This window comes from Lissotriton vulgaris, chromosome 9 (assembly GCF_964263255.1).
Source record: "Lissotriton vulgaris chromosome 9, aLisVul1.2, whole genome shotgun sequence".
Classification (NCBI taxonomy): domain Eukaryota; kingdom Metazoa; phylum Chordata; class Amphibia; order Caudata; family Salamandridae; genus Lissotriton; species Lissotriton vulgaris.
Window position 1 is genome coordinate 352,785,217 of NC_141697.1, and position 25,563 is coordinate 352,810,779.

Genomic DNA, 25,563 nt, shown 5'->3' on the forward strand with positions numbered 1-25,563 from the left:
CTCTGCAAATCACAGTGCTTAGGATGCTGCATTTATTTAAAGCTATTCACTTCTTGTTAAATTCAGGGTGAATCCTGGGAGTGAAGCACACAGAGGGTGTTTGTCTGTTACACTTAAGAGCGGGAAGGCAGAGTTCAGATAGTATTACTGAGTTATTCTATATGTTTGTTCATTGTTATGTGGTTATACTATGTAGAATAAGTTAAAAAAATATATAAGTTTCAATCACAGCATCATGTGGCTCGCACAGTCAGAAGGCAATAAGCTGAAAATCAACTAAAAATTATCATCACTAGACAGAGATTCTAAGTCAATTTAAAACATCTTAGAGGCTGCACCAGAGGAGTCGAAGGACTTATTATCTTCAAGTGTTGATGACTGTCTTCTTTATGCCCAACTAACCAGTTGGGATCAGAAAGTTCTCCAACACGGGACCTTTCAGAGATTCCCTGCTGCACTCTCCTGCTCTCTAGAGATGTGGCCTAACGACCAGAGCTGCCATCTAAGTCACGTAAATACAAAACATGTTGCATTCCAAATGCTATAGGTGTCACATTCACGAAAGTTATAACTATTGGCATTGTAAATGACAAAGCTATCAATTTAGCTATTTTAAAAAGCAACAAATAAATAAAATATTTGTCATTTACAAGACCAATAGCTCCAACTTTTCAAATGCGAGACCTATTGCATTTCCAAAGCTTGTTTAAACAAGTAAACATTCACATCACAAATAATTGGGGCTATCTATATCTTGCTAATGTTACTCAGCTGGTATTCCCATACCTTCTCCACAGGGGACTCTTAAATAAAGGTCTCTTACCAAAAGGGCCTAGATGAGTGGATGGAAAGTCAGAGGCATCTGTTGTATTTGACTCTCTCTCACTACACTCTCATCTTCCCTATACCCGCCCATATGTAGCCATCACCTCTCTATTTCACCCTGATGCTCTTTTGTCTTCCGATCCACACCCTAAGTCACCCCATCAGCCCAAAGGTCCCAGACTTGGCCTCCAACTGCTTTCAATCAGTCAATCAACCATAGTGCAGCACTATCATCCAAGGTATCTGGGCATTGAGGGTTCTGTGTCTCCATCGAAAAGCGAGGTCTTGAGTTTCTTTCTGAAGTCTGCCAGGGAGGGAGCTGTTTGGAGGTGGAGGGGCAGGTAATTTCAGGTCTTGACAGTGATGAAAGAGAAGGAGCAACAGCTGCTGAGATGGATGCAGGGAGGGGTGCGAGTGATGTGGAGAACAGGTGTCATGAGGGTCTGTGAAAATTCAGTCGATGGTTGATGTATGGTGGTCCTTGGCCATGTAGGGTCTGTATACTCGGACAAGAATCTTAAACTGGCATCACTTCAGGAGAGGAGCCAGACTAGGTTTCTGAGGAGAGGGGGGATGCATGTCTGTTTGGGGAGATCCAGGATGAGTCTGGCTGCAGTGTTCTGTATGGTCTGAAGTCTTTTGAGGAAATGGTTGGAGATTCAGGCGTAGAGAGTGTTGCCGTAGTTGAGGCAGCTGGTGACGAGGGCCTGCAGAGGATGTGGAAGCAGGAAGAGGCATTTACTTATGGTTTCATGGAGAGTTGTTTGTCGAGAATGAGGCTGAGGTTGCGTGCATCATAGGTTGATGTAGGTCCGAGTTCTTCCGGCCACCAGCTGTGGTCCCATGCAGAAGTGTTGTTCCCGAAATTCAAAACAATGCGAAGTAAGACACGCTTTCAACTCATCTGCATTTTTAATATTATTTTAAGGCAGCAGTTTTATTTCATTTATTTCCCTACACTGTGCTAGTGTGTGTATCTTTTTCCCTTCGCTTCCTGGGGGAATCTTGCATCTTACTTCTTTTGCCTGTCTCACGACTCTCCGGTTCACCACGGGTTCTTTCCGTTTGAGAGGAGAGAGTTCCTCTTCACTGAGAGAGTTCCTCATTGGCCGCCATTTTGGTAGTTGGCCGTCCACCTTTTTTGGTTGATCACGGCGGAGCGGCAATTCTGATAATGCTTGACCTATTGGTGGCATTCAACACCGTCTCCCCGGTGCATATGGCTCAGCGCTTGCGGCAAGTGGGAATCGCCGGGAATGCCTTGCAGCTTCTACACTCTTTCATGACAAACAGAGTCATAATGTCAGCTGTGGATGCTTTAGAGCCAAGGCCTTTAAGTTTCCTTGTGGGGTACACCAGGGCTCATCTTTGAGCCCCACTCTTTTTAATCTCTATGTGACCCCCCTGGCCAATCTGGTGCGGTCCTTTGGATTTCAGGTGCTTTCTTATGTGGATAATAAGCAAATAATCATCTCCATTTCGAATACCCTGCAATCGGTTTAGGAGAAGTTCAATCAGTGTATGTCCGGCATTATTTGCTCGATGAAGAAAAATTTACTGGAGATTAATTCAGACAAGACTGAAGTGCAGGTATTTGGCTCGCAAAATTCCATCTGGTCAAACTCTTGATGGCCGACAGTCTGTAGTCCCCTCCCTGTGCCGGTTAGGACAGCAAGGAATTTCAGGGTCATATTTGACAATGGCTTGCGCTTTGACGCACAGGTCAGCCTCACGGTTAGTACTTTTTTTTATATCCTTAGGATTCTGAGAAGGGTTTTGCCTTTCATTCCATCTGAGCTGCACCAGTCAACCATCATTGCTCCAGTCACCTCTCGGGTGGACTATTGCAATGCTCTGTACCATAACATCAACGCGGTCTCCCTTAATAGGCTTCAGGTGGTACAGAATGCAGCGGCGCGGTTGATTCTTAAAATACCCAAGCATCAGTCAGCCAGGAATGGGATTCATTCTCTGCATTGGCTCCCTATCAGAAAAAAAACATCTGCTTTAAGGTGCTGAGTATGGTATTCAAGCCCATGCATAGTAAGGGTACTCCAAATCTGAAAACTCTTTTTCAATGGAACGCCCCTGGGAGGCTCTTGAGATCCTCCCCACAGAAAAAATTGTAACTCCCAGATTTCACAAGAGCAGATGGGAGGCGGCTCCTTTTATGTAGTGGCCGCCAAGCTTTGGAACTCCCTGGCCACCTTTATCTCCAATGCGGACTCTTACCTGGTTTTTAAAAAAACATCTGAAAACCTGGCTTTTCTCATCTTGGGTAGCTGCAGGTGCATTTTCTTACTATCTCCTCAAGTGTCTGTTACAGTGCTTTGACACCTCCGGGTATAAGTGCGCTCTATAAATACTATCCTATCCTATCCTTGTCGGAGTTGATTTTGAGGCAGCTGTCTCTCATCCATTTTGCGATGGATGTCATGGCGTTGCAGAAGTTGGTTTTGGCATTGGAGGGGTCCTCAGTGATAGAGAGGATAAGTTGAGTGTCGGTAGAGTAGGAGATTATGTTGGGCTCACGCGATCTTATGATGTCTTCAAGGGGGGGACAAGTAAAGGTTGAGCAAAGTAGGGCTGAGGGAGTGAAGTGAGGCAGTCGTGTGCTCTTTGAGCATCCTGAGAGGAAGGAAGTGATCCACTTGAGGTAGTTGTGCGGTATGCCAACGTTGTGGAGTCTCCCAATGAGGGTGTGGTGGGAGACCATGTCGAATGCCGAAAAGAAGTCGAGGAGGATCACGGCCATGGTTTCTCCATGCCTTCCAAGCCCTCCTCATGTCAATCCATATGTCCACATCAGTCCAATATCTACCACAAGACCGCACATTTCTCTAGCACTTCCCCTATTTCCTCCTCAGCCTCTACGATTTTTCCGTTGGCCTGTCACTTCTCCTGATCTGCCTCCATGTCTGCCCTACAACCTCCACTTCTTCCTTATATCTTCATAATAGATGTTTTTACAGTTACTGAACAATTCTATTGCAGTTGCGCAGAGAGAGTATTGATGAAACACCTCTGAGATGATCACCGTATCCTATTAGCTGTAGGGAATGCACCGGTGAAAGAGATGAGTTGGGTTGGTTAACAAAAGACAATAGTCAGCAGCGTGCACTACATAGGTGTGCGAGTCATACAAGAATGTACAGAGAATATTAGAGAATATTAGCATATGTGATACAAAGGCTATCTGTTAATATTTTAAATAACTCATTTTGCTGACAAACAGATCACATTTCAAGAGAACAGGTCACTTGTGAAGTGAGCTAAAGAACAATATGGATTCAACCCAGATCTGTGACTTGGAGTCAGTGTCTGATGTAGCGACAGATGCAATGTGTTTGCCACAAAATTGGCAGCACTGCCACTCACTTGTGTAGCTATTTTCTGTTAATAGCAACAGACTATATGGCTATGAAGGCATTTTCATCAAGAATTTCATGACAGAGTGTGATTTCTTACACCGTTGGTTATGTACTTGGAACAGTAGCTCTATCATCGTTAAACAACACTCTTATTAAATATATGGAAATTCAATTACAGTAATAAACTATTTCCCCTCCACAGACTACCTGGAACATGGCATTGATGCTCCCTTGAAGGCCATTATCATAAGGCACGAGACACTATCAGCTACAAACCAGAGTTTGATTGACAACCTGACAAAGCTATCTGATGAGCAGAAGGACAACCAGCGCGCACTTGAGACATTACGACTGGAACATAACACCACAAAACTGGTAATACTCCTGAAAGAACCAGTAGGTTGGTTCTAAATGCAACTTTATCATTGTCTTTTATCTTCTTTTTCAGTGCCTAGCTTTCTTTCTCGACAGCACATGCCTGAGTTACCAAGCTTTCTGGATTGCAAAAATATGTGAGGTACAGTTGTCATCTGTTGGATGTATGTCGTTACAACGCGATGTTTTACATCGCAGTACTTTACGATGCATGTTTTACTACGCAAGTCGTTACCACGACTTGCGTTGTTGGGGGCTGGATAGTGAATAGTTTAATTTACTATTCCAACTCCAGTCCCCGTGGATAGTAGGGAAGGAGTTGGATAGTAAATTAAACTATTTACTATCCTGGAGCGCCCCCGAGCGCAATTCGTTGTTACAACTTGCGTTGTAAAAGTTGCGTCGTAAGGGACCTGCAGTGTAACATCCGCGTTGTAAAGGATGTTCCCCTCATCTGTTGACGCTGACCAGGCCTGCTTCTACGGGTTGCAGAGTGTGGACAGCGGTAGCGACATGGTGGTCTCGGCAAGAGTAGCAGGATTTTAGATGTGATTATGAAACTCAGGTCTTGGAAGACTGTCATTAGAAAAGAAGAACTAGGGACAGGGTGCACTACAGAGATCTGTAAAGACTATTGGCACCTATGCCAAGCTGGCTCCCGGCTGCAACTCTCTTCACTGCAGTTCATGGGGTACTGCAGCAACCAGCCTGTGCTTGTGAGAGTTGTCACAATGGATGTGTGTGGAAGCACAGAGATAAAGGAGCATTCCTGCTGTTTAAATTCAATTTAAAAAATTTGATTTCTAGAATACAAGCCTAGTCTGAGAGTAAGGTACATGAGAGTGAGGGAAATAGATAGAGGTAGCGGCAGGGTCGGACTGGCTTATAAGGCAATCAGCAGTGCCCAATGGGCTGGTCTGACAGATCAGTGCATGGGCCGGTTGTTAAGCAGGTTGTTGGCATGTTTCATGGCCTGGGGTGTCGATTTTTGCTGTTGATGTCCATGCTATATTGCTGCAGTAAACATGCATGCATGCAGTTTCCCACACCTTGCAAAATGCCCATAAAGCAGGGGTCCCCAACCCGGTCCTGGAGGGCCGGATCCATGCCAGATTTTTAAAATAACTACATGTATCTCAATGGGGATATCACAAAAATCTGTCATGGATCCGGCCCTCCAGGACCGGTTTGTAGACCCCTGCCATAAAGCGTGTCTTTACAACCTCAAAACTGGCCCGATTTTTTTAGCTAGCTGGTTCGCTAATTGGGGCCATTTTTATTTTTGTACCTGGGCCTAATTTTTGTCCCAGCCCAACCCTGGGTAACGGCGGATCTCTTCGATTGCCATGGTCCTGGAAGAGGCTTCTTGACTCTGCCTGTGGTAGGAACTCTCTTGTGGACAGCGTTGGTAGCCCGCTCTTTTGCAAAGTGCTTTGCAGGTGTTCTTGCTTGCTACAGATCAATGCATGACCAAACAAGTGTGACATACAAGATAGTAACTGGACTGCTTGCCTACTGCGATACTATTTCTAATTATCCTGTACTGGTGAGGGGTACCTGCACCTCATCTGAAATGCATTACCCCAAAAAGGATCATTGATTGGCCAAATATCTCTAGAGGTTCAATCAATCTTCATAAGCAAAGGGTAAGCAAGCTTTTGACAAATAATTTCGTAAGGATTCTTAAGCACTTTCAGCAGTGTTTGATCTGGCATGATGTGAAGAAGTAGTGGCAGGGAGTTCCAGAGCTTGGCGGCATTATAGGATAAGAGCCGTCCACCGCTTCTGGCCTTCTTGATCCCAGGGACCTCAGCCAGTCGCAGTTCGTCTGACCGAAGTTTCCTATTCGCTTTGTAAGGACGGATCATGGCTGAGTTGATAGGAGGCCCAATCCCTTGCATAGATTTCTGTGCAATGCATAGGGCCTTGAATAGGATGCGTTTCTGCACAGGGAGCCAGTGAAGGGAGCGGATAGCTGGTTTTGCCGATTGTCTGTTGGCGGCTCCCATCAGAAGTCTGGCGGCGATGTTTTGTACAGACTGTAATTTGGAGACCACTGTGGTGGGGGCACCCAGATAAAGTGCATTCCCGTAGTCCAGCCTAGAAAGTATAAGGGATTGGACCAGTACCTTTTTTGTTTGGGGGGGGGGGGGCGAGGAAGGACTTTACTGGCTATTCTAAGCAAGCCATAGCAGATAGCAGCCGTCTTCCTGGCCTGTGTCCTGAAGTTCAAATCCTGATCCAGCCAGATGCCCAGGCTCTTGCTTTCTGTCTAGGGACCAGGGGTGGACCCATGCTGGCTGGCCACATGGAACTGGACTTAAAACTGAGGGGGTTGCCCAATATCATGATCTCAGTTTTTCCGCCATTAAGCTTGAGCTTAGTTGCCATATTGAATTGCTCCATAACGTGGCATTTATAGATTTATATGTCAACCTTGCTGACTATATAATTGACAGGGCCCTACCATGTTCACGTTGGGGAGTTTGGTCAAAGGTGGTTTGACTATGGTGAAGATGTAGTGGACTTGTCGCATGGATGTAGCAGAGTTGGTGTGGTGCCTTTAGGGTTCCATTTTTGGAAGTGTTTATGCTCATGCATTTAACATTCATGTAGTCCTTATTAGAGTTTTGCCCAGTTTTTTCTTTTGCATCCAGCAAGTCTTTTTTGAGGTTCAAATATAAATGACCATTGTTGGCAAGCACTGATGCATCGGAGAGGCTTTGTATGAACCCGAAGCATAAGTGGCCTATCCCGTGGAGACAGAGCAGGCGACTTCCATTGCAATCCTTCACTCTCTTTCACAGATACTCTATGATTTGTCAATCCTGTCAAAAGAAGAGAAGCAAACCTTCACCTGCTGCTGGTACTCTAACCATGAATACCATTCATGATTGGATAATGTATTGACTAGGTTGTTAAAAGCACAGATAGCTACAGTTAAAATCCGATGAGATAGTTCCTATCTCTTACAACTAACATAATAGTGCCGCCAAAACCCTGCCATGAAAATAACAGAACGTTGTCAATGACTTGGTATAAAGTTTTACTGATGCGTCACTACGTTTCCATGGAATTCTTGCTACCTTGAAGTTGATTAATTTACATCACATTTTTACAAGTTTGTTATTGACATAGACTTACATTCACATCACATTTTTTGGTATGCGTTGAAATTCAGGTTTATTTTTCGTTGCATGCTTTCTCCGTCAGCATTTTTTTAAAGCTGTGGCTGTGTTCTGTTTAAGGGAAGAATGCCTTCAATTTAATTATTTTTTTAATTCATCTTCTAACTTAATTATTAAAGAATATAGTTTGTTTTAGAATACGGTTTGAAAAGTGGTATAACATTTATTAGATGATCATTCTATATTAGAACGAGTAATTCATTTAGTATTTATTTAAATTTTGTACACTTTAAAGACGGGTAGTTTAATTTACATAGGGGAAAGGCTGGTAGCGATTCAATTAGAAAGCAATAAGTATTATGAAATGAAAATAACTTTCACATTTTAACCCCTTGCATGCTGATGACGGCCCCCAGCCGTCATGCACTACGGTGCTCGTGTGCTGATGACGGCTGGCGGCCGTCATAAACCCACCCACTCGCGATTCTGCCGCACAGGCGCAGAATCGCGGCAGCATGGAAGGGGTTAAGTGACATTATTTTCATTGTTCATACTTTTTTTTAACAAATTACATTCTATTTATGAACAAGTTGGTTAAGTGATGTAGGTGCAAAGGGCGTGTAGTAATTTAAATAGAAAACATTCACTATATTGTAATTCATGAATTTAATTGTTTTAACAACTTACTTTAATTTGAATAACGTAAATTATGTTTTATAATAATAGCGCTAAAGGTCAAAGGGTTGGTATTAAATTAATTTACAATTTATTAATTATATTTTAAATCTATATCTATACTACTATTATAAAGAGAGAACACAAACCTTTGAGCCAGGTAAACTCGGGAACCACAGCGCCAATCCACACACCCGATACCTCGTTGAAAATGTCAGGGTGTGCAGATGGACATAGGCTATATAAAAAAAAAATTAAACGTAAATTAAAAAATGTAACTTAAAAAGAAAGTAGTCCCCTGGAAGTAGCGCGGGCCGCGACGTAGCGCTGGCTGCGATGTAGCGTGAGCCGCGGCGTTCGTGATGATGAGGGGGAGCGGCGGACATGAGCGGCGGACAGGCTGGGAGGAGCGGTGACAAGCGGCGAGGAGCGGCGGTGAAGTCAAGAGCGCCGGCTCTGGTAAGGCAAAGGGACACGTAAAATGTTGGGGCGGGAGGGGACGAGAGGTGGCTCCGGGACACAGGAAATGTCGGGGCGGGCGGGGGCCGGGGCGGCCGGTTGGCCCTAAAGCCTCATTGCCCCCGGACAACGTCGGGGCTGGCGCGGGAGGAGCGGTGACGAGCGGCGGTAAAGTCAGGAGCGCCGGCTCAGGTAAGGCAAAGGGACACATAAAATGTCGGGGCGGGAGGTGGCTCCAGGACACGGACAATGTCGGGGCGGGCGGGGGCCGGGGCAGGCGGGGGCATGGGTGGGCGGTTGGCCCTGAAGCCTCATTGCCCCCGGACAACATCGGGCAGGCTGCTAGTATAAAATAAAATTTTAAAATAACACTTTGCTAAAAAATATATTGTTCAGTTTTGGATCAGTTTAAAGATTAACATTGCATTTATAATACTAAAACAGTAGATGGCAGTGTTGTTTCTTTAATAAGTCTGTAAAAGGCACTGCTTATTTAGTGTGAACTCAGCCACAGAATGTACACATAGAATGTTTTCAACAATGTACATCAAATGCAATGTAAATTTTTACGATGTAAATTACATTGAGGATTGTGATGAAAATGTTATAATTGTAATTGATGCATTGTAATGTACCTCTATGTAAAACATCTAATATCCCATTTCCAAAGTTTTTACTAAAAATGAGTGTTAAACCTGTCATCCTTGGGTGATCTTCCCCCAAACATTTTGCCTTAACCCTCCTATTTTTCGGAATTTTTTTTTGTTGCACCTAGGGCTCTGTGCACTTTACCAGTGCTAACCAGTGCTAATGTACTTGTGTTCACTTGCTAAAATGTGGTCAAATTAGCTGACTCCATAATGTCATTTTAATTTACATATAAAGTCCCTAATAAAGTGGTATACCTTACCATGACTGTTAATTAAATGCTACTAGTGGGACTGCACCACTTATTGTGCCACAAACTTATGTAGCCCCTTAATACATTTTTTATTTATTTTAATTTTAGGAGTTTTATGTAGCACTGACCTGACCCGAGGGTATCGGAGTGCTTTACAACAGTGTGATTTAAGAAATTACAATAGTAGAAGAGTCTTAATCATAGAGATTCTGGATTCAACGAGTGCTGTGGATTCACGAGGTAGTAGATGGGTCCTGAGGTAGCTTTATTGAATGCATTCTTGAGGTAATGAAAGAGTTTAGCAGCAGTCTCGCCTTCCGGGCCTATTTTTCTGGTGGTGGACTTTCGTGGGTCAGTACGCTGCAGAGTCAGAAATCAACTGGATCATGGTTGGCGTGGAGGTGGCCGCTATCCATTTGGGAGGGAGCGGTTGAGGAGGAGGGCTTTTAGGAGTTTTTTGAATTTTGTGAAGGACCGGGTGGTCCTGATATCTGCTGGGATGGAGTTCCAGATTTTGGGCGCATTTCCGGAGAATGATCTGGTCGCGGTTTTTTGTTTGCGTGCTTTCATGGGGATGAGAAGGAGTGAGTTGGAACTCTAGAGGTTCCTTGTTTCCTTGTTTGGCCAGCCCTCTTTAGTTTGGCGGCCAGGTAGTCTGGTTTTCCTGTGTGTAGAACTTTGTGCGTGAGGCAGGCAGTTTTGAAGTTGGCTCGCTGTTCCACAGGGAGCTATTTTAGTTCTCTTAGGGCTGGTGAGATGTTATCATATTTCCTGAATCCGGTGACCATTCTGGCTGCCGCGGTGAGGGTTGTTTTGAGGTGGGCTAGGTGGGCTTTCCCAGTGCTGGTTAGGGTTGCGTTACCATAGTCTAGTCTGGATAGCACCAGTGCTTGTGTCGCTTGTTTGAGGTCTTTGGTAGGGGTGAATGGTTTAATTTTGTGGAGAAGTTTCAGGTTAAGGAAGGCAGTCTTTGCAGAGTTTTTGATGTGGTGGGTCATTTCCAGTTTTGGGTCAAGGGAGATTTCCAGAGATATTACTGAGTTAGCCATGGGGGGGGGGGGGGGGGGGGGTGCTGCTTAGAGCCATATCCTTGAGCCATTCTGAAATTTGTTGGTTTTCTTCCTTGTTAGAGATTGGGAGGAACTTTGTTTTGACTTGATTGAATTTGAGGTGGTTTTGGTACAGCCATTGTTGAATTTCTTTAATAGTGTTATTTAGTCTGGAAATGTCATCTCGGGATGTGGTTTCTAGATAGATCTGGGTGTCATCAGCGTATGGGTGGAAGGGGATCTTCGCGTTTTTGAGTATAGTGGTGATGGGTTGTATGTATATGTTGAACAGTGTCGGAGAGAGCACTGAACCTTGGGGTACACCCCCGCTGATTGGGCGAAGGCCGGATGCAAAGTCTTTGATTTTTTATCCTTTGCAATCTGTTTTGTAGGAAGGCTGTGAACCAACGGAGGACCGTCTCATCTGCGCCAACCCTTTCTTGTAGGGCCTTGAAGAGGAGCTGGTGATCAACCGTGTCGAAGGCTGCCGACAGGTCTAGGAGAATCAGTAGGCAGCTGTGATCGGTATCCAGTGACTTGCGGATGTCATCTCTGATGTTGAGGGTCACCGTTTCAGTGCTGTAACCTTTTCTGAAACCTAATTGGTGAGGGTCAAGAAGGCTGATATTGTCCATTTGCGGAGTCAGTTGAGAGAGTGTGCATTTTTCGAGGATTTTGGATAGGAGGGGGAGAGTGGAAACGGGTCTGAAGTTGTTTGGGTCTGTGCAGTCAAGGCCTAGTTTCTTAATTATTGGCGTTACTTGGCCTACTTTAAGGCTGTCAGGTATGCTTCCGGTTCTCAAGGAGCTGTTGATGATTCTGCACCAGAACGGGGCTATAGAGAGTTTGAGTTCTTTGGTCAGTTGGAAGGGTGTAGGGTCAAGGGCGTGAGAAGCGGGATTGGTGGTGGAGATTAGCTTGATATTCTCAGTTTCTGAGATGGGATTGAAGGATTTCCACGCATTAGTGTGTAGCCTGCTACTGTTTTCCATTGCGACTGGGGGTGTGCCTACGCATGCGGAGTTGGCGTTTGTGTCTGTATCTAGTGAGAGCTCAATCTTGGAGATTGTTTCTTCAAAGAAGGTGGCGAAGTTTTCACACAGTTCCTTGGAGGCCTGGGTAGAGGATACGAGGGGCTTGGAGGTTTGCTGCTTGATGATTTTGAATAGTTCGTTTGGCCTGTATTTAGCATTGTCCAGGGCAGCACAGAAGAAGTTGGATTTAACGCTATGGATGTGTTTTTTGTATTTTCTTCTAGCTGCTTTGAGTTGTTCAAGTAGGCACGTGGAGGGGTTCTTTCTCCAGAGTCTTTCTGTGGCTCTAAGTTGTATCCTTTCATTGTTGGCATCCGTTTTGAATCAGGATCTGGATGGGATGTTTCTGTTTTTTTTAGTTTCAGGGGGGCCATCTGATCTAGAATGGATGCCATGGATGTGTTGTAATGGTCTGTGAGTTCTGTCGTGGTTAGACCATCCGTGGGGATGCTGAGTTGTGCATTGACTTTTTCCTTCAAGTCAGTCATGTTGACCTGGGTGAGGTTTCTGGTCCATTTGGGCTGATCGTGGATGGGTGGTTGTAGGTAACTGGTTGGGTGAGGTGGAAGAGGGTTAAGTGGTGGTCAGACCAGTCCACGGGAAAGGTGTGAGTTATCGTCACTAAGTCTCATTTGGCGAGAATGGCATCAAGGATTGATCCTTTGTTGTGGGTCTCTTCTGTGCAGTGTTACGAGAGATTGTTGTTGAGAAGTAGCTCATTCAGGTTGTGTACTGGCGGATTGTTAACATCATTCCAGTGAAGGTTGAGGTCGCCTAGAATTGAGTTGTTCGTATCTTGAAGTAAGCAGTGGCCACTCAGGTCGTACAGGTGTGTTCAGTGAAAGCAGCTGAGTTGCCTGGGGGGTGGTAGATAAGCTTGTACCAATAGTGGCAGATTCCTTGTTGCTTGTACCAATGGTGACAGTTAGGCATTCAAAGGTGTTGTAGTTGACGGAGTCTGCCTCCGGCATGGAGATATTGTCTCTGCGGATGATTGCTATGCCTCCTCCGCTTTGGTCTTTTCTGTCTTTGCGAGTGATTAAGAAGCCTAGGGGGATGGGAGTGTCCAGGAGAGGTAGGGAGGAGTCCTGAAGCCAGGTTTCAGTGATGAATGCTATGTCAACATCATGGGTGAGGATGGATTCTGCTAGTTCGGTGGTATGTTTGATGGCTGATCTGCAGTTAATGAGCAAGCATTTTGTGGGTGTTGTCTCTGTTATGGGAGTCTTTTTAAGGGGGGCCCTAGGGATGATCGTGCGGGTGGTAGGCAGTCTTGGTGATTTTGGTGAGTCTTGTCCTCTTCCTAGCCTGGTGATCACCTGTATTTTAGATTGTCGGGTGATGGTCCGTAGCTTGTCGTTTGGGTAGGCGAGGACCACAGCCTCACTCTCGGACAAAGCTTCACTAGTTCTTTTGGGCCTCTGAGAAGTCCTGGGGAGGGGGATTGTGATCCCTTTCTGAGGAATGACTATGGTAGCTCTCTGTTGTGAGCTGGTGGTGTAGGAGTGGGTGCGTTGATGTTGTTTGAGGGCCGCAAGGTTGGCTATTAATTCTCTTAAGCCCCTGGTTATGGTTGTTATCTGGGTTTCCAGGAGGGAGAGTCTCTGCTCTGTCTCAAATTCGTTGGGATTGGTTCTGAGGGGGTGATTCTCGAGGTGTTGGATAGCACAGTGGTGGCTGTGTTGCCCGAGTAGGGTCTTGTTTGAGGGAGCCTCAGAGAGTCTGGTCGCCTTGGTTTGGTTATGTTGACCGTGTTGGGTCCGGGCAGGGCCTTGAATGCACTTTGACTAGTGTTTTTTTTTGCGTGTTGGTGCTTTGATTCCTGTGTGTTTAGTGTGCTGGTTGTTCGGGTTATTCTGAGTGGGCTGGGGTGAGTGGGCGGATGGTTGTTGTTGGGGGAGGGCAGGTGACTGATGGGGATGAGAGGTTTGCATTGAAGGAGACCTGTTCTCTTCGGGGGAGTCAGGTGGTATGGAGGACCTGTACTCTCTGGGGGTGAAGTTGCGTGGCGGGGGGTAAGTGGGGTTTAGGAGTGTCAGCCCGTTGTGTGTCTGGAGGTGCGGAGGGCTGGCGTGAGAGGAGGGGGGTCCTATTCTCCTTGGTGGCTGTGGGATAGTGTCACACAGAGGTGTGCGTTTGAGGTTGTTGGGAGTACCGCCGAGGTAGGAGTCGGTGGGGTGTGGGACCTGGGTGAGGTACATAGAGGTACTGTGTTCTTCCGGAGGGAGGTGTGCGGAGTGCTACGTAGCGAGAGGAACGAGTGGTGTCTAGAGGGTACCAGGGCGGTAGGTGGGCTCAGAGGGCGGGTATGGTTCTTCTGGCGAGGGTGAGTGGTTGGGCAGGGAGGGGGTGCGCGAGATGGTGCATTCCGGAGAGCGAAGAAGAGGTCGTCAAAAGACTCTAGATTGTCATTGTTGGCTTTTATTAGGACCATGCCAATGTAGTATATGGTCACTGGGGTGTTACGCCTTGTGCGGTCTGGGAGTGAAATTGAAAATTTGCAGCTATATGAGGTGTTGGAGATTTTGGAGATGTTGAGTTGCGATCATAAGGTGGATTTCCAAGCTTCTTGTCTATCAGTGTGGAAGATAAAGTCCATTTTTATCTTTCCTTTAGCGGAACAGTGATAGATATCTGCGAAAAGGGATTCTGGATGTTGCCTGATCAATTTCTGTTTGAAATTCTTCTTTGCTTTGGGAGAGAGGCCGGGGGGGAAATTAATCGAGAAGGAGTTTAAGCTGTGAGGGATTACATGGTTCGAAGAGGAGGGGTCGATGTGGATTGCCGTGGCGGGGGCATTTTATGAGAGGGGACGGTTCTGTATTTTGGAGAGTGGGAGGGGTGCTCCCGACGGGCGTTCAGCGAGTAGTGGGCGAGTGGTGTAAAGATTCGAGTTTCTCTGTTAGTGGGTCAGACGAATGCTTCTTGTAGCGATGGATTGGGTGCGGACGGATGTGAGTTGTGAGGTCGCCACTATCAGGAGTTTCCTTCCTGGGCACTGCTCTGGGGGGTTGGGTGGAGATTAGTGACGCGACTGTGCCCGTTCTCTTAGCCCTCCACTTGTTCAGGGGGAGGGGTTCTCATCCTTGTTGAAGGTGGATGAGCTCTGTCCGTGGCGGAGGTATTGCTTCACGATGGGCCGAAAGTGACCGGGTGTGGAAAGATATAGAAAGGGTCAAGCCCTGCACAGCGTGTCGCTGGTGCCTCGGTCAAAGACAATCATTGAGGGTGGTCAGGGACTGGGACTCTCTGCCCTCTTCCTGTGTTGGGAGGGGATCCCATCCACGGTTGGACATTGACCGCAATGGAAGCGTGTTGTGTGTGCCAGAGTCGGGGTCAGGCTGAGCATTGTTATGGAATTCAGAGGTTAAATCAGGATTCAAGAGTGATTGTGTCCTGATAGCAATGCTCGTGCAATGCACAATGCTCGTGTTATGAGTGCTATGGTCAAGGTCAGATTGAGCTCAGGTAGAAAAGTCAGGGATAGGGAGTGATTGTGTACTAGTAGATCATGTTATTGCCACTGCTCATGCATTAGAGGGAGGGTGCCGAATTGGGATTGGGGGTGCGTGGTTGGGCTGTGTAATGTAATTAAGCAGCTAACTGTGGCAATGAGAGGATCTGCTTTCCAGCAGTTGTTCTCTTTCTATCTCTGTCCTTCCTACTGCCGATAAATGGGTATGGCAGCCATTACCGGTCAGGCTCCGGCCAGTGGTAGACGGAGTTCCCAGCTTGGGCCTTTGGTGGGGGTGGGGGGACGCCTTGTTTGGGAGTTGGAGACTGTTGCCCTGGGGTTCTGAGCAGCTTGCTCCTGTACTCACTTGCTGGCACGTTGTTGCGGTTTTGCATTGTAGGTCGGGCGGCCATATTGACGTCAGGCAACCGGGAGGCATTTGGGAATAGGGTTGCCACTCGGGAGCATCCGCGCCAAATCTTTATTTCACCGCTGCTCCTGTCTGAGATTCGCCGGGGGTGAGTGCCATTGTGGATTCGCAGATTGTTTCCTACCACCTAGCGAAGCATCGGTTGGGGCCAGGCACTCAGAATTCTCCTTTTCACTGGTAAGCGTTTCCCGAGTTCACCGTGTCATGTGTCTGTCTGTGCGCTCTCTTGCGGGCTCAGTGGCGTGCTTCTTGGCTCTTTGGTTGTGTTGTCTTGTACCACGGGGCCCTTGTCTGCTTACCAGACAGTGGTGGGAGCCTCGGCAAACTCCAGGAACTTTCGGTTTCATTCCTGGGTTTCAGCCCCATGGGACCCGCTTCTCCGTAGCTTTTTCGATGGTTAATAGCAGCGCTCCCTTTTTCGATGGTTAATAGCAGCGCTCCCTCAGCTCCTTCCATGAAATAGTTGATGGAACGCCCGATGTTGTGTGGATGGGGGATCATGCCGGGATTTCCACCATGAATCGGTGATCCAAACATCCAGGGCTTTCATGTTTCGTTTCCATTGCTGAACTTCAGTCCTTTGTCCGGTTCCTTATGTTAGTTGTCGATGGCGGCAGCGCAATCTAACTCCAGACCTCTTCTTGCCTGGTCCGGTGAGTGGGACGGCTGATGGAGGTATGCAGGGGTGGCAGACCAGGATTTGGCACCTAGATTGGTGATCCTAGAGCCCAGGAGCTCTGTTGTGGAGCTCCTTCCCAGCATACATATCTCAGGCCTGGCATTGTAACATGCCAACAGCTTTAAACTGGCAATTTGACTTGGCAATAAAACCCCCTTGTCAAGCCCAAAACTCAGTTTTGATTACATGTAAGTCCCCCCTAAGGTAGGTCCTAGACAGTCCATAGGACAGGGTGTACTGTAATTAAAAGTTTGGGCACTTTTAAGTTTTACAGGTCCTGATGGTGAAAAACTCACCGTTTTTTTCGCACTTCTGTGAGGGTAACATTGTTTTATCTTATTGCATTTAATAAGTGCTAAATTTTGATTGGGAACAGGTAGGAAAGTCATTTGGTATCAGAGGAATTGGAATCCTCTTTAATGGTCAAGTCTGATTGTAGTTTACAATTCTGAAAATGCCGCTTTTATAAAGTTGGTATTTTCCTGTCCCAACAACTTGTGCCTGTAGCCTGTTCCTCGGTCACATTACTATACAGGTGTGGAAGTTGGCCTTTGTATATTCCTGCCAGACAGCCACACAATAGAGGATAGAGGTATTAGGTGTGTCTGGAAGGGATGTCTCAGGTAGGATAGGGTAGAGGCCACGCATCAAGGACATAAGGTACATTTCTTAGTGGGCCTAACCTGATCCCTGTATCTGGCCTGTGCTCCATCATGGTCAGCTGAAAGTTGTAGTTTTGTCCCAGTACGGCCCTACCAGATAACCACAGTTGGTGTTTTGTGCTTTTGAGCACTATTTTTATCTAAACCTTTTTGGTTCTACTAATAGAATTTTTGTCCTTTTGGTGTAAAATAATTTATTACATTTTGGTATATTTTTCTTAATTAGTATGGGATTTGTTGTGTTTCACTTTCCTGCTGTTTGTGTGCTACATAAGTACTTTACACATTGTCTCTAAGTTAAACCTGACTGCTTTTGTGCCAAGCTACCCAGGGGTTAAGCCCAGATTAATTTAGTAGCTTTTTGTGGTTCACCCTTATGGACATTACAGCTGTTGCTTGAGAAGGGCTCACACTCTCCACAACCAACAACCAAATTTCCCATGGGGATGTATGGTGAAAGGGTAGTAACACAATAGTTGTTGTTGGGTTAGTGTATTATTCATCCACGTGGTGCACACATGAGAGCTTCAGGACCTCTGGACCCTAACAGCCAGATTCATCAAGCGAAATGCTTTGTGAGTGCAATTTTTGCATTTGGGATTCATCATCCCAAATGCAAAAATCGCTAATAAAGAATTCGCAAATTTGCGAGGATTAGCATTTAAGGAATTAGAGATTCCTTAAATGCTATTCATGAAACATTTAAAAATTGCAATTTAGGACCGCTATTTACCACGAAGTCAAATCTCATGGTAAATAGCGAAAACTTAGAAAAATGCATTTAAATGCTTTTTTCTAAGTTGCATGTTACACACACACACATGTCCTTTGGACATGTGTGTGCGCAACATCCATCTACATTTTAATTTCAGGGGTGCTACAGGGTGTCCTTTGGACACCCCTGGCACACTTGAAATCGCATCCTTATTTGCGATTAGCAAATTGCTAATCGCAAATAAGGAATAACTCCCCGTTCATTCCTATGGGCCTTTCAGCCCATAGGAATGAATGGGGAGTTATTCCTTATTTGCGATTAGCAACTTGCTAATCGCAAATAAGGAAGCTGTAGGAATCGCAATTTATTTTGCGATTCCTACATGAATCCGGTTTTGCAAGTCCTTAATAGCGATTCCTTAATAATCGCTGTTAAGGGCTCGCAAAACGGGACAATGATGAATCTGGCTGAATGTGCTTTGATTGCGAGGAATTCATGTGATAGAGCGCGCAGGGACCTACTAGCTCAGTTTACCATACTCACCTGGGGCCCATACAACATTCACACTTTGAATTAGCAGTCCTGCCTAACCAATTACTAAATGTAGTCACTCTATCAGTTTGCCCAGAGGTTCGATTTAGGACCTATTCCTGTAAATCATGACTTACCAATCCTTGTCACCTTCTATAAGTCCTGTGAATCAGAGAGTTAGAATAAACAGGTAGTATTGAAATACATTTACGTTTTCTGTAATAACCACAGACTCGGGGAAAGTTTTCAAACGTTGAGAGAGAGAGTCAAATCAATAAAGGCCACAATCTCGTGACCATAAGTATTACAAATAGGATTATAACCAGTAGGACATAAAGTTTGTAAGAAATCACAGTAACACCTTTAGACATTGGTACCTGGGAAGGGTGAGAAAGGGAAATAGCACAAAGACATACCACATGGATTATATTTACCTAGAATGGTGCAATGACCAATCCTGGTTGCGGGCGGGGGCAAAGAGATCAGGACCAGGCTCCCGGCTAATCACGGGGCACAAGGGACAAAACAGGTGCAGATCAGGACAGGTGACCTCAGCTAAGTGCAACGCCAGCATCACACCCCTCTCTCTAGGGAAGCCAATTAGTACCCCGATTGGGTAATCGATTGGATAATCCGCCAGCACCTCTGTTCTCGATCTCCTATAGAATGCGTTGGCTCAGTGACAGGTCAGCTATTCGGACAAGTCAGACAATTTCTCTATATAAACCTACCTTAGTTATACCATTTCGAGGGCAATGTACCACCCCTAGATGTTCGAAATATACGTGTTCCCCTTCAGTGATTGGTTAGAAAGACAAGGAGAGGTCATCACACCATACTAAGATGATGTAATTTCAGTTCGATTCATATTGATTGAATCCCCACCCACAATTTACTGTCCTATGATTTTATTCCGCCCAACAATACTGTTCAACAAGTTTGATACAATTTATATAATTTCAGTTCCTCCAGAGGTCAGAAGGGCATGTTCTCATAGACATCGTGGGTAAGATGCTTCTTGGCTGAGATTCAATGCCAATGCTTCAGCAATTTCAGAGTCAGAGTGCACGTGCACAGCCTCGTCCAAGATGGAGGATGTGACAGTTTAGGCCAAAAGTATGACCTATCAGCAAAGTCAAAAAGAAACATATTAGAATACAAAAATAAATCAATGAACTGTAGACCACTTATCTCTACTCTAACCCCATTACTTTATCTTAACTTGTGCATTAATAGTTTAGTGGAACGAGCAAGCTTGGTACAAGCTGCAGCATAAGCGTAAGCATGTGAAATTTAAAGCAGCCATTTCTGGCACAAGTGCGCAGAAGCAAAGATTTCCCACCAAAGCAGAGAGGTACGTCATGCCACGTAGATGTGACAGACGCATGCGCAGAAGGTTTCCCGCGTTTTCGGCGACCATTTTAATTCACTCGAGTTAATATTAATAAAAGCTTCCCCTAGATACTAGAAATGTCGTGTAGTGCAGATGTTAGTAACCAAAACATGTAGGTTAATATATTACAGGTTATTTAAAGAGGGCTGAGTACAAGCAAGTTTCTGTATATGTGAAACCTTGCTCCATCAATCCCCTCTTTGATGATATTTTATATCATCACAAATTAAGGAACCAGATGCCAACTTTAACACTCTCCCAATTCAATTTTTTCAATTACTTGGGGAGTTTTCTTTTTACCATTATTCTGATAAACTTTCATTCTCTTATATATGTCCCCTTTTAACTCTTCCATTTGAATCTCGTCAAATTTCCTTTTCTTCATCTTCTCATTAATAGTGTACCTTTTTCTATTTCTGCAGCATTTGCACCAAATCATTATCACCAATATTATTAGTGATATTCCCATTATTGGCATCAGTACTTTACCTACAATACTTCTACCTACATTAGATATCCAAGCATCAATAGAGGAGACACCATTAGTAAGTCTATTCCATGCACGATCAACTTCCAGTGGTTTCAGTTTTTCTTCCAAATGAGTAATGTTCCTTACATACCATCCGATTTTGACACTTTTATCAGGTATGTAAGTGTAACAATGTTTCTCTTTCAACATTCTACAGACTCCGCCCCTCTTTTGCCAATTATATATCAAGAGCAAGTCGATTTTGTAAAACCATTGATCTTATTGCAACCAATTCTGTAATGATCAATAAGAATCCTCCAGCAGTGTCAGTCGATGAGTGATCAACCACTGCAGACAATTTGCAAATTCTTTGAGTATTCAGAACCACTCCCACTGAAGGTATCAATGCACTAAATATATCACCTACAATTTCTGCAAAACTAGCTCTTTTATAACGTTTTAGTTCATTTTTGTGTTCATTGCTTCCAGTGATTCTTTTTACATGGTATACCTTTGTGTAAATGTAAATGTACAGGAATTTATATAGCGTAAATCACCGAGCGGTTTCTAAGCGCTTGCTTAGGGAACCCGTCCTGGTATTCCCCTGTGAGATAACCCCGGCAGGGTATCCGCAAGGTAAAAGCCAGGCATCCCGCCGCGAGGGGCCGTTGTGGAGATTAAGCAAGCTATTGCCCAGAGTCACAGAGTGTGAACCCGTGAATCAAGTAGGCACCAGAGCGAGAATTGTCGAGTTCATGGACATTTTAGGACTCAAGACCCCGCCGAGCCGGGAATTGAACCCTGGTCCCAGGCTGACCTCTGCTTCCAGGTCTGCCTCCTCTAACCAGTGAGCCACACTTCTCCTTTGGAAATACTATTCCGAAATAGCAACTCCCATACCAATGATCAGGCAGCTTAAAGTAAGTTTTATTCCCACAAATGTAATAGACTCCAGGAAATACTGGATCAGTTTCCCCTTTTAGTCCCCAACCCCCAATTATGAGGAAATTGTGTTCACATTCACTGGAACCGATGAATACATTGTTATGCTCGGTTTTCTTTCTATGGAGATAGATTTTCCCCATCTTTTCAAAGTCCAAAGACATAGCAGCATGAGGTTTGCCAGTTGCCATAAATGCTTCCCTTTCAGCCCATTTGGGTATCTGGGGTTTCATTTCAGTGGCTTTTCTATGGAAATCCTGCCGCCTTTTCTCTACTAAGTTTAAAAATACCTTTTCTTCTTCGTGCAAATTACATGTTAGATTGTCTTTCTGTTCATTAGCTATATCTATTTCTTTCATTGTTAGGAAAAATTCACCAAAGAATTGGGCATCTTTAGCACTAAAACAGCATTCATTCTTCTACGAACAGGAATCTCCAGAAAAATAACATCTATGTTAGAATACATATACTGCAACCTTCCAGTTTTATAAAAACAAACTAGTTAATATGCTACATGAAATGCCATAGGTCAGGGGTAAATAGTGTAGGTAACACCTTCCGCTACAGAAGTAGGTAATTTCATACAGACATAACAATCACTAATCTGCATAGTCTCTACATAATGTATTAATAGACTAGCAAATACATTAATTTCAGTTTTGTTTCTATATCTAACGTGATGTAATTCTATCTCATCTGGTGCTTCTAAGTCTACTCTATCTTGTTTGTGGTGCGCTATCTTTCCGTGTATACTAGTGTCATTTTGCTTAGCAGCCATCAAGTATGGTATTGCTATTGTCAGTCCTAGCCATACTACAAGTACTATGAGTAGACTACATATACATATCCTACAGCATGTCTTTATACAACTTATTTTCGAGTTTCCATTAACTCTTTTATCAGCCATTTTGATTAAGGAGGCTTAACCCCTCTTTGAGAATTTACACAGAATACACCTGTGATTTATCTCAAGTTAGCATCACTTCTTCAATGTATTGATCAGCACAATTCTTCCTCACTGTAATCAATGATTTCCAGATTCTCGAAATCTTAAAGGATGATATACGTCCATTCAGGGCCTTTGAATTTATTGTTCAGCTTTTTCAGGCATGGACTTCTTCTTTGATTGCTTGTTACTTCGTCCACCTGTTCAGGTTCTTCATCTATTGTCACTAGGCGATATTTCAGTCTTTTAACACAACCAGGCCATTTATCACCTTTTCTGAGTCTTTTAGCTGTCCCTGTGCTTTCTGATTCTTAAAGTGTTCTTTTGGTTTCTTTAAGTTGTCGCACAACTAGATTTTCGTCAACTTCAGGTTTCCTCTTTAACTCACCTTGTCCAGGGCTTATTACTGTAGACTGTTCCGCCTGGATGGATTCTTCTGGTTTAATCTGACCTGATTCAGCATATGACTTTGTTGGGCCTGCAGTTTTTTCTTCGTCCAGAACCCGTTTTACTAATCCCGTCTGGTCCTGCAGAGGTCTTGCAGAATCTTGATTGTCTTCCGCCTGTGCGTTTTTGACTAGTACCTATCTGTCCCTCCACAGACAATGGAGTTCTGGTAGGTGTTTCGTTGGTCTGAGTATTTTGCTATTTCCTTATCTGGTCCTCCTCAGGATTACCATTAGCTTGGATTTCTGTAATCTGAGTACGTTCTTGTATACCTATCTCGTCCTCACTATCTGTCTGACTATCTAAGTATGTTTAGCTTCTTGTTCTCACTCTGATTTCAGGTATCTCAACCACTGGGATCCACGCATCCTAACTGGTGCTCGGTTGCTCTTTGTCAACTACTTCAGGATCAACTTCTTGAGACCCTTCAGCGGTACAACCTTCAGCCTCAACTTCGTCGGGTTCTGGTATCTGTTTGGTGTGGCTTGCATGGATCCAGTTTGGGATTCCCTTGCACTTTACAGCTGTGGTGGTAACCAATTTCACTTGTTGTGGCTCTCCCCACCTTGGTGCTAGGCAAGATTCCAGAGTATGATTCTTTATCACTAACCATTCTCCATGATTCAAATCATGTGCTGGAGTTGAATGTCTGGCTCCTGCGTCTTCCCCAACCTGGTGAGAGATAGAATGCATGTGGTCAGCCAACTCTTTGCAGTACTCCAAAACTAAATCCTCAGATATAGTTAACAGCTGATGTCCTGGCACACATGCTTGCCTCATTGCCCTTCCCATGAGCATCTCATGAGGACTCAATCCTGTTTTCTTATCTGGAATGCTTCTGAGTCCCATCGGGACAAGAGGTAAAGCATTAGGCCATTCCAATTGGGTAGATTCACACATCTTTCCCAATCTTGCTTTAATTGCGCCATTCAATTGTTCTACCAATCCAGAAGCCTCTGGGTGATATGCACAGTGCAGTATTTTGCTCAATTTGGAATGCTTCACAGGTTAAACTGATAATTTCATTATTAAAGTGCCTGCCTCGTTTTGACTCAATTGTTACTGGAAAACCGAACCTTGGGTTGAGTTCTCTTAGGAAAAGTTTGGCTACTGTTATGCTATCATTCCTGCGGGTAGGGTATGTTTCCACCCATTTAGAAAACAGGCAGACAATGACCAAAACACATTTTAATCCTCGACAAGAAGGTAACTGAATGAAATCCTTTTGTAATCAAATAAAGGGGCCTTCTGCTTTCCCAATTTTCCCAGTGCATACTACAGTTTTCTTACCATGTAAGGCATCTCTGGCAAAGACTCTCTGCTATGTTCCTGAACTTTGCATTGAACCAGTCCCTCCTAAACAACCTCACTGTAGCATCTCTCCCTATGTGTGTGTCCCTATGGCACATTCTAGCCATTGGTGCAAGCATACAGTCAGGTAAAACTGGTCTCCCATCTAGGTAGACTATTATGCCATCTTCAGGTCTCACTTGACACCCGATTTTCTGCCAGTCTTCTTTTTCTTTGTGGTCTGCCTCACCTTGTAAATCTCTCACTTCTTTCCATGTATCCATGTATTCACACCACTCAATAGCATAAGTTGGCAGCTGTTTCCACATGCTTCAATTTTCTTGTTTATTGCCATTTTATACTTGCCACAATGTTGAGCCACTTGGTCAGCATAATGATTACCGGCTGTTACTCTGTCAATTCCAGATTGGTGAGCAGCACATTTGACCACGGCCAATTATTTTGGTAATTTAATCGCTTTAAGTAATTCTTTTACATATTGTCCATTTTTGGTAGGAGTTCCTGAAGAAGTCATGAACTCCCTTTGCATCCAGAGCTGGCCAAAGTCATGCAAAACCCCGTAACCATACCGGCTATCAGTGTAAATGGTTACACTCCAATTTTTCCCAATTTTGCATGCTTTTATTAAAGCAATCAATTTGGCTACTTGTGCAGACTTGACTCCTGGTAAATAGGATGCTTTGACTATATTCGATAGTGTGCATACAGCAAAAGCAGCGCTTAGTCCTTCTTCCTCATGGCGCATACATGAGCCATCTACAAATAACTCATGTTCTGGGTCTTTTAAAGGTTCTTCCTGTATGTCTGCTCGAGGCTTAGTACTGAATTCAGTTAAGTCGATACAGTCATGTTCGACTTCCTCTCTCACTTCTTCAAAGTGAGAATCTGGCAATAAGGTTGCTGGATTTAAAATAGTGCATTTCACTATTGTCACATTTTCTGAAACAAGGATAATTCTTTCATACTTGGTCATCCGACTAGGTGTTAGGTGCTGAGTACGTGTTCTGGTTAGCAGAATCACGACTGAATGTGGAACATACACTGTTACAGGATGTCCCATAACAATAGATTTGCTTTGATCAAGACTCATGCATGTTGCAGCTACTGCTTTCAGACAACCTGGCAGTGCAGATGCCACTGGGTCCAATGTTGCAGAAAAATATGCCACAGGTCGTCGCATTAACCCATGTGTCTGGGTTAGAACTGAAAGAGCACAATTGTCTCTCGTGTCACAAAATAGTGCGAACTCTTTTGAATATTCATTCATCTCTAATGCTGGAGCTTCACATAAACTGTTACGCAGTTTTAAAAAGGCAGTCATGGTTTCATCGTCCCACTCGACTGGGTCTCTTGCTCGTTTCTTTGTCATTTGAATCAATGGCTTTGCAAGCACTGCAAATCCCACAATCCACTGCCGGCAGTAACCTACAACTCCGAGAAACATTCTGATTTCTTTCTGAGTTTGGGGTAGTTTCATGTATTTAATTATTTTGATTCTTTCAGATGTCACTCTCCTGACCCCTCTTTCTATCTGGTGTCCCAGATACTTTACAGAGGTTGTACAAAATAGCAATTTTTCTGCAATATCCACCTTTTGCTAAATGATTCAGTAATGCAATAGAATCGATCACACAGTCATTTCTTGTTCTCGATGCCAACAATAGATCATCAATATCCTGTACCAGATTTTCCAGGCAGTACCAGTGATTCAAGGCACTTTTTCAGAATCTGATTAAAAATGGATGGACTTTCCATATAACCCTGAGG

General features: G+C 44.5%; 1 protein-coding gene across 1 annotated transcript in view; it reads left to right on the top strand.

Moving 5' to 3' along the window:
• The window catches only part of CCDC197 (coiled-coil domain containing 197), a 259,467-nt gene that overhangs the window by 175,734 nt on the left and 58,170 nt on the right, over positions 1–25,563 (top strand). The window contains exon 6 of the mRNA XM_086937717.1: positions 4,399–4,571. Within this exon, the coding sequence (XP_086793843.1) occupies positions 4,399–4,571 (173 nt within the window). The remainder of the gene's footprint in view (positions 1–4,398; positions 4,572–25,563) is intronic.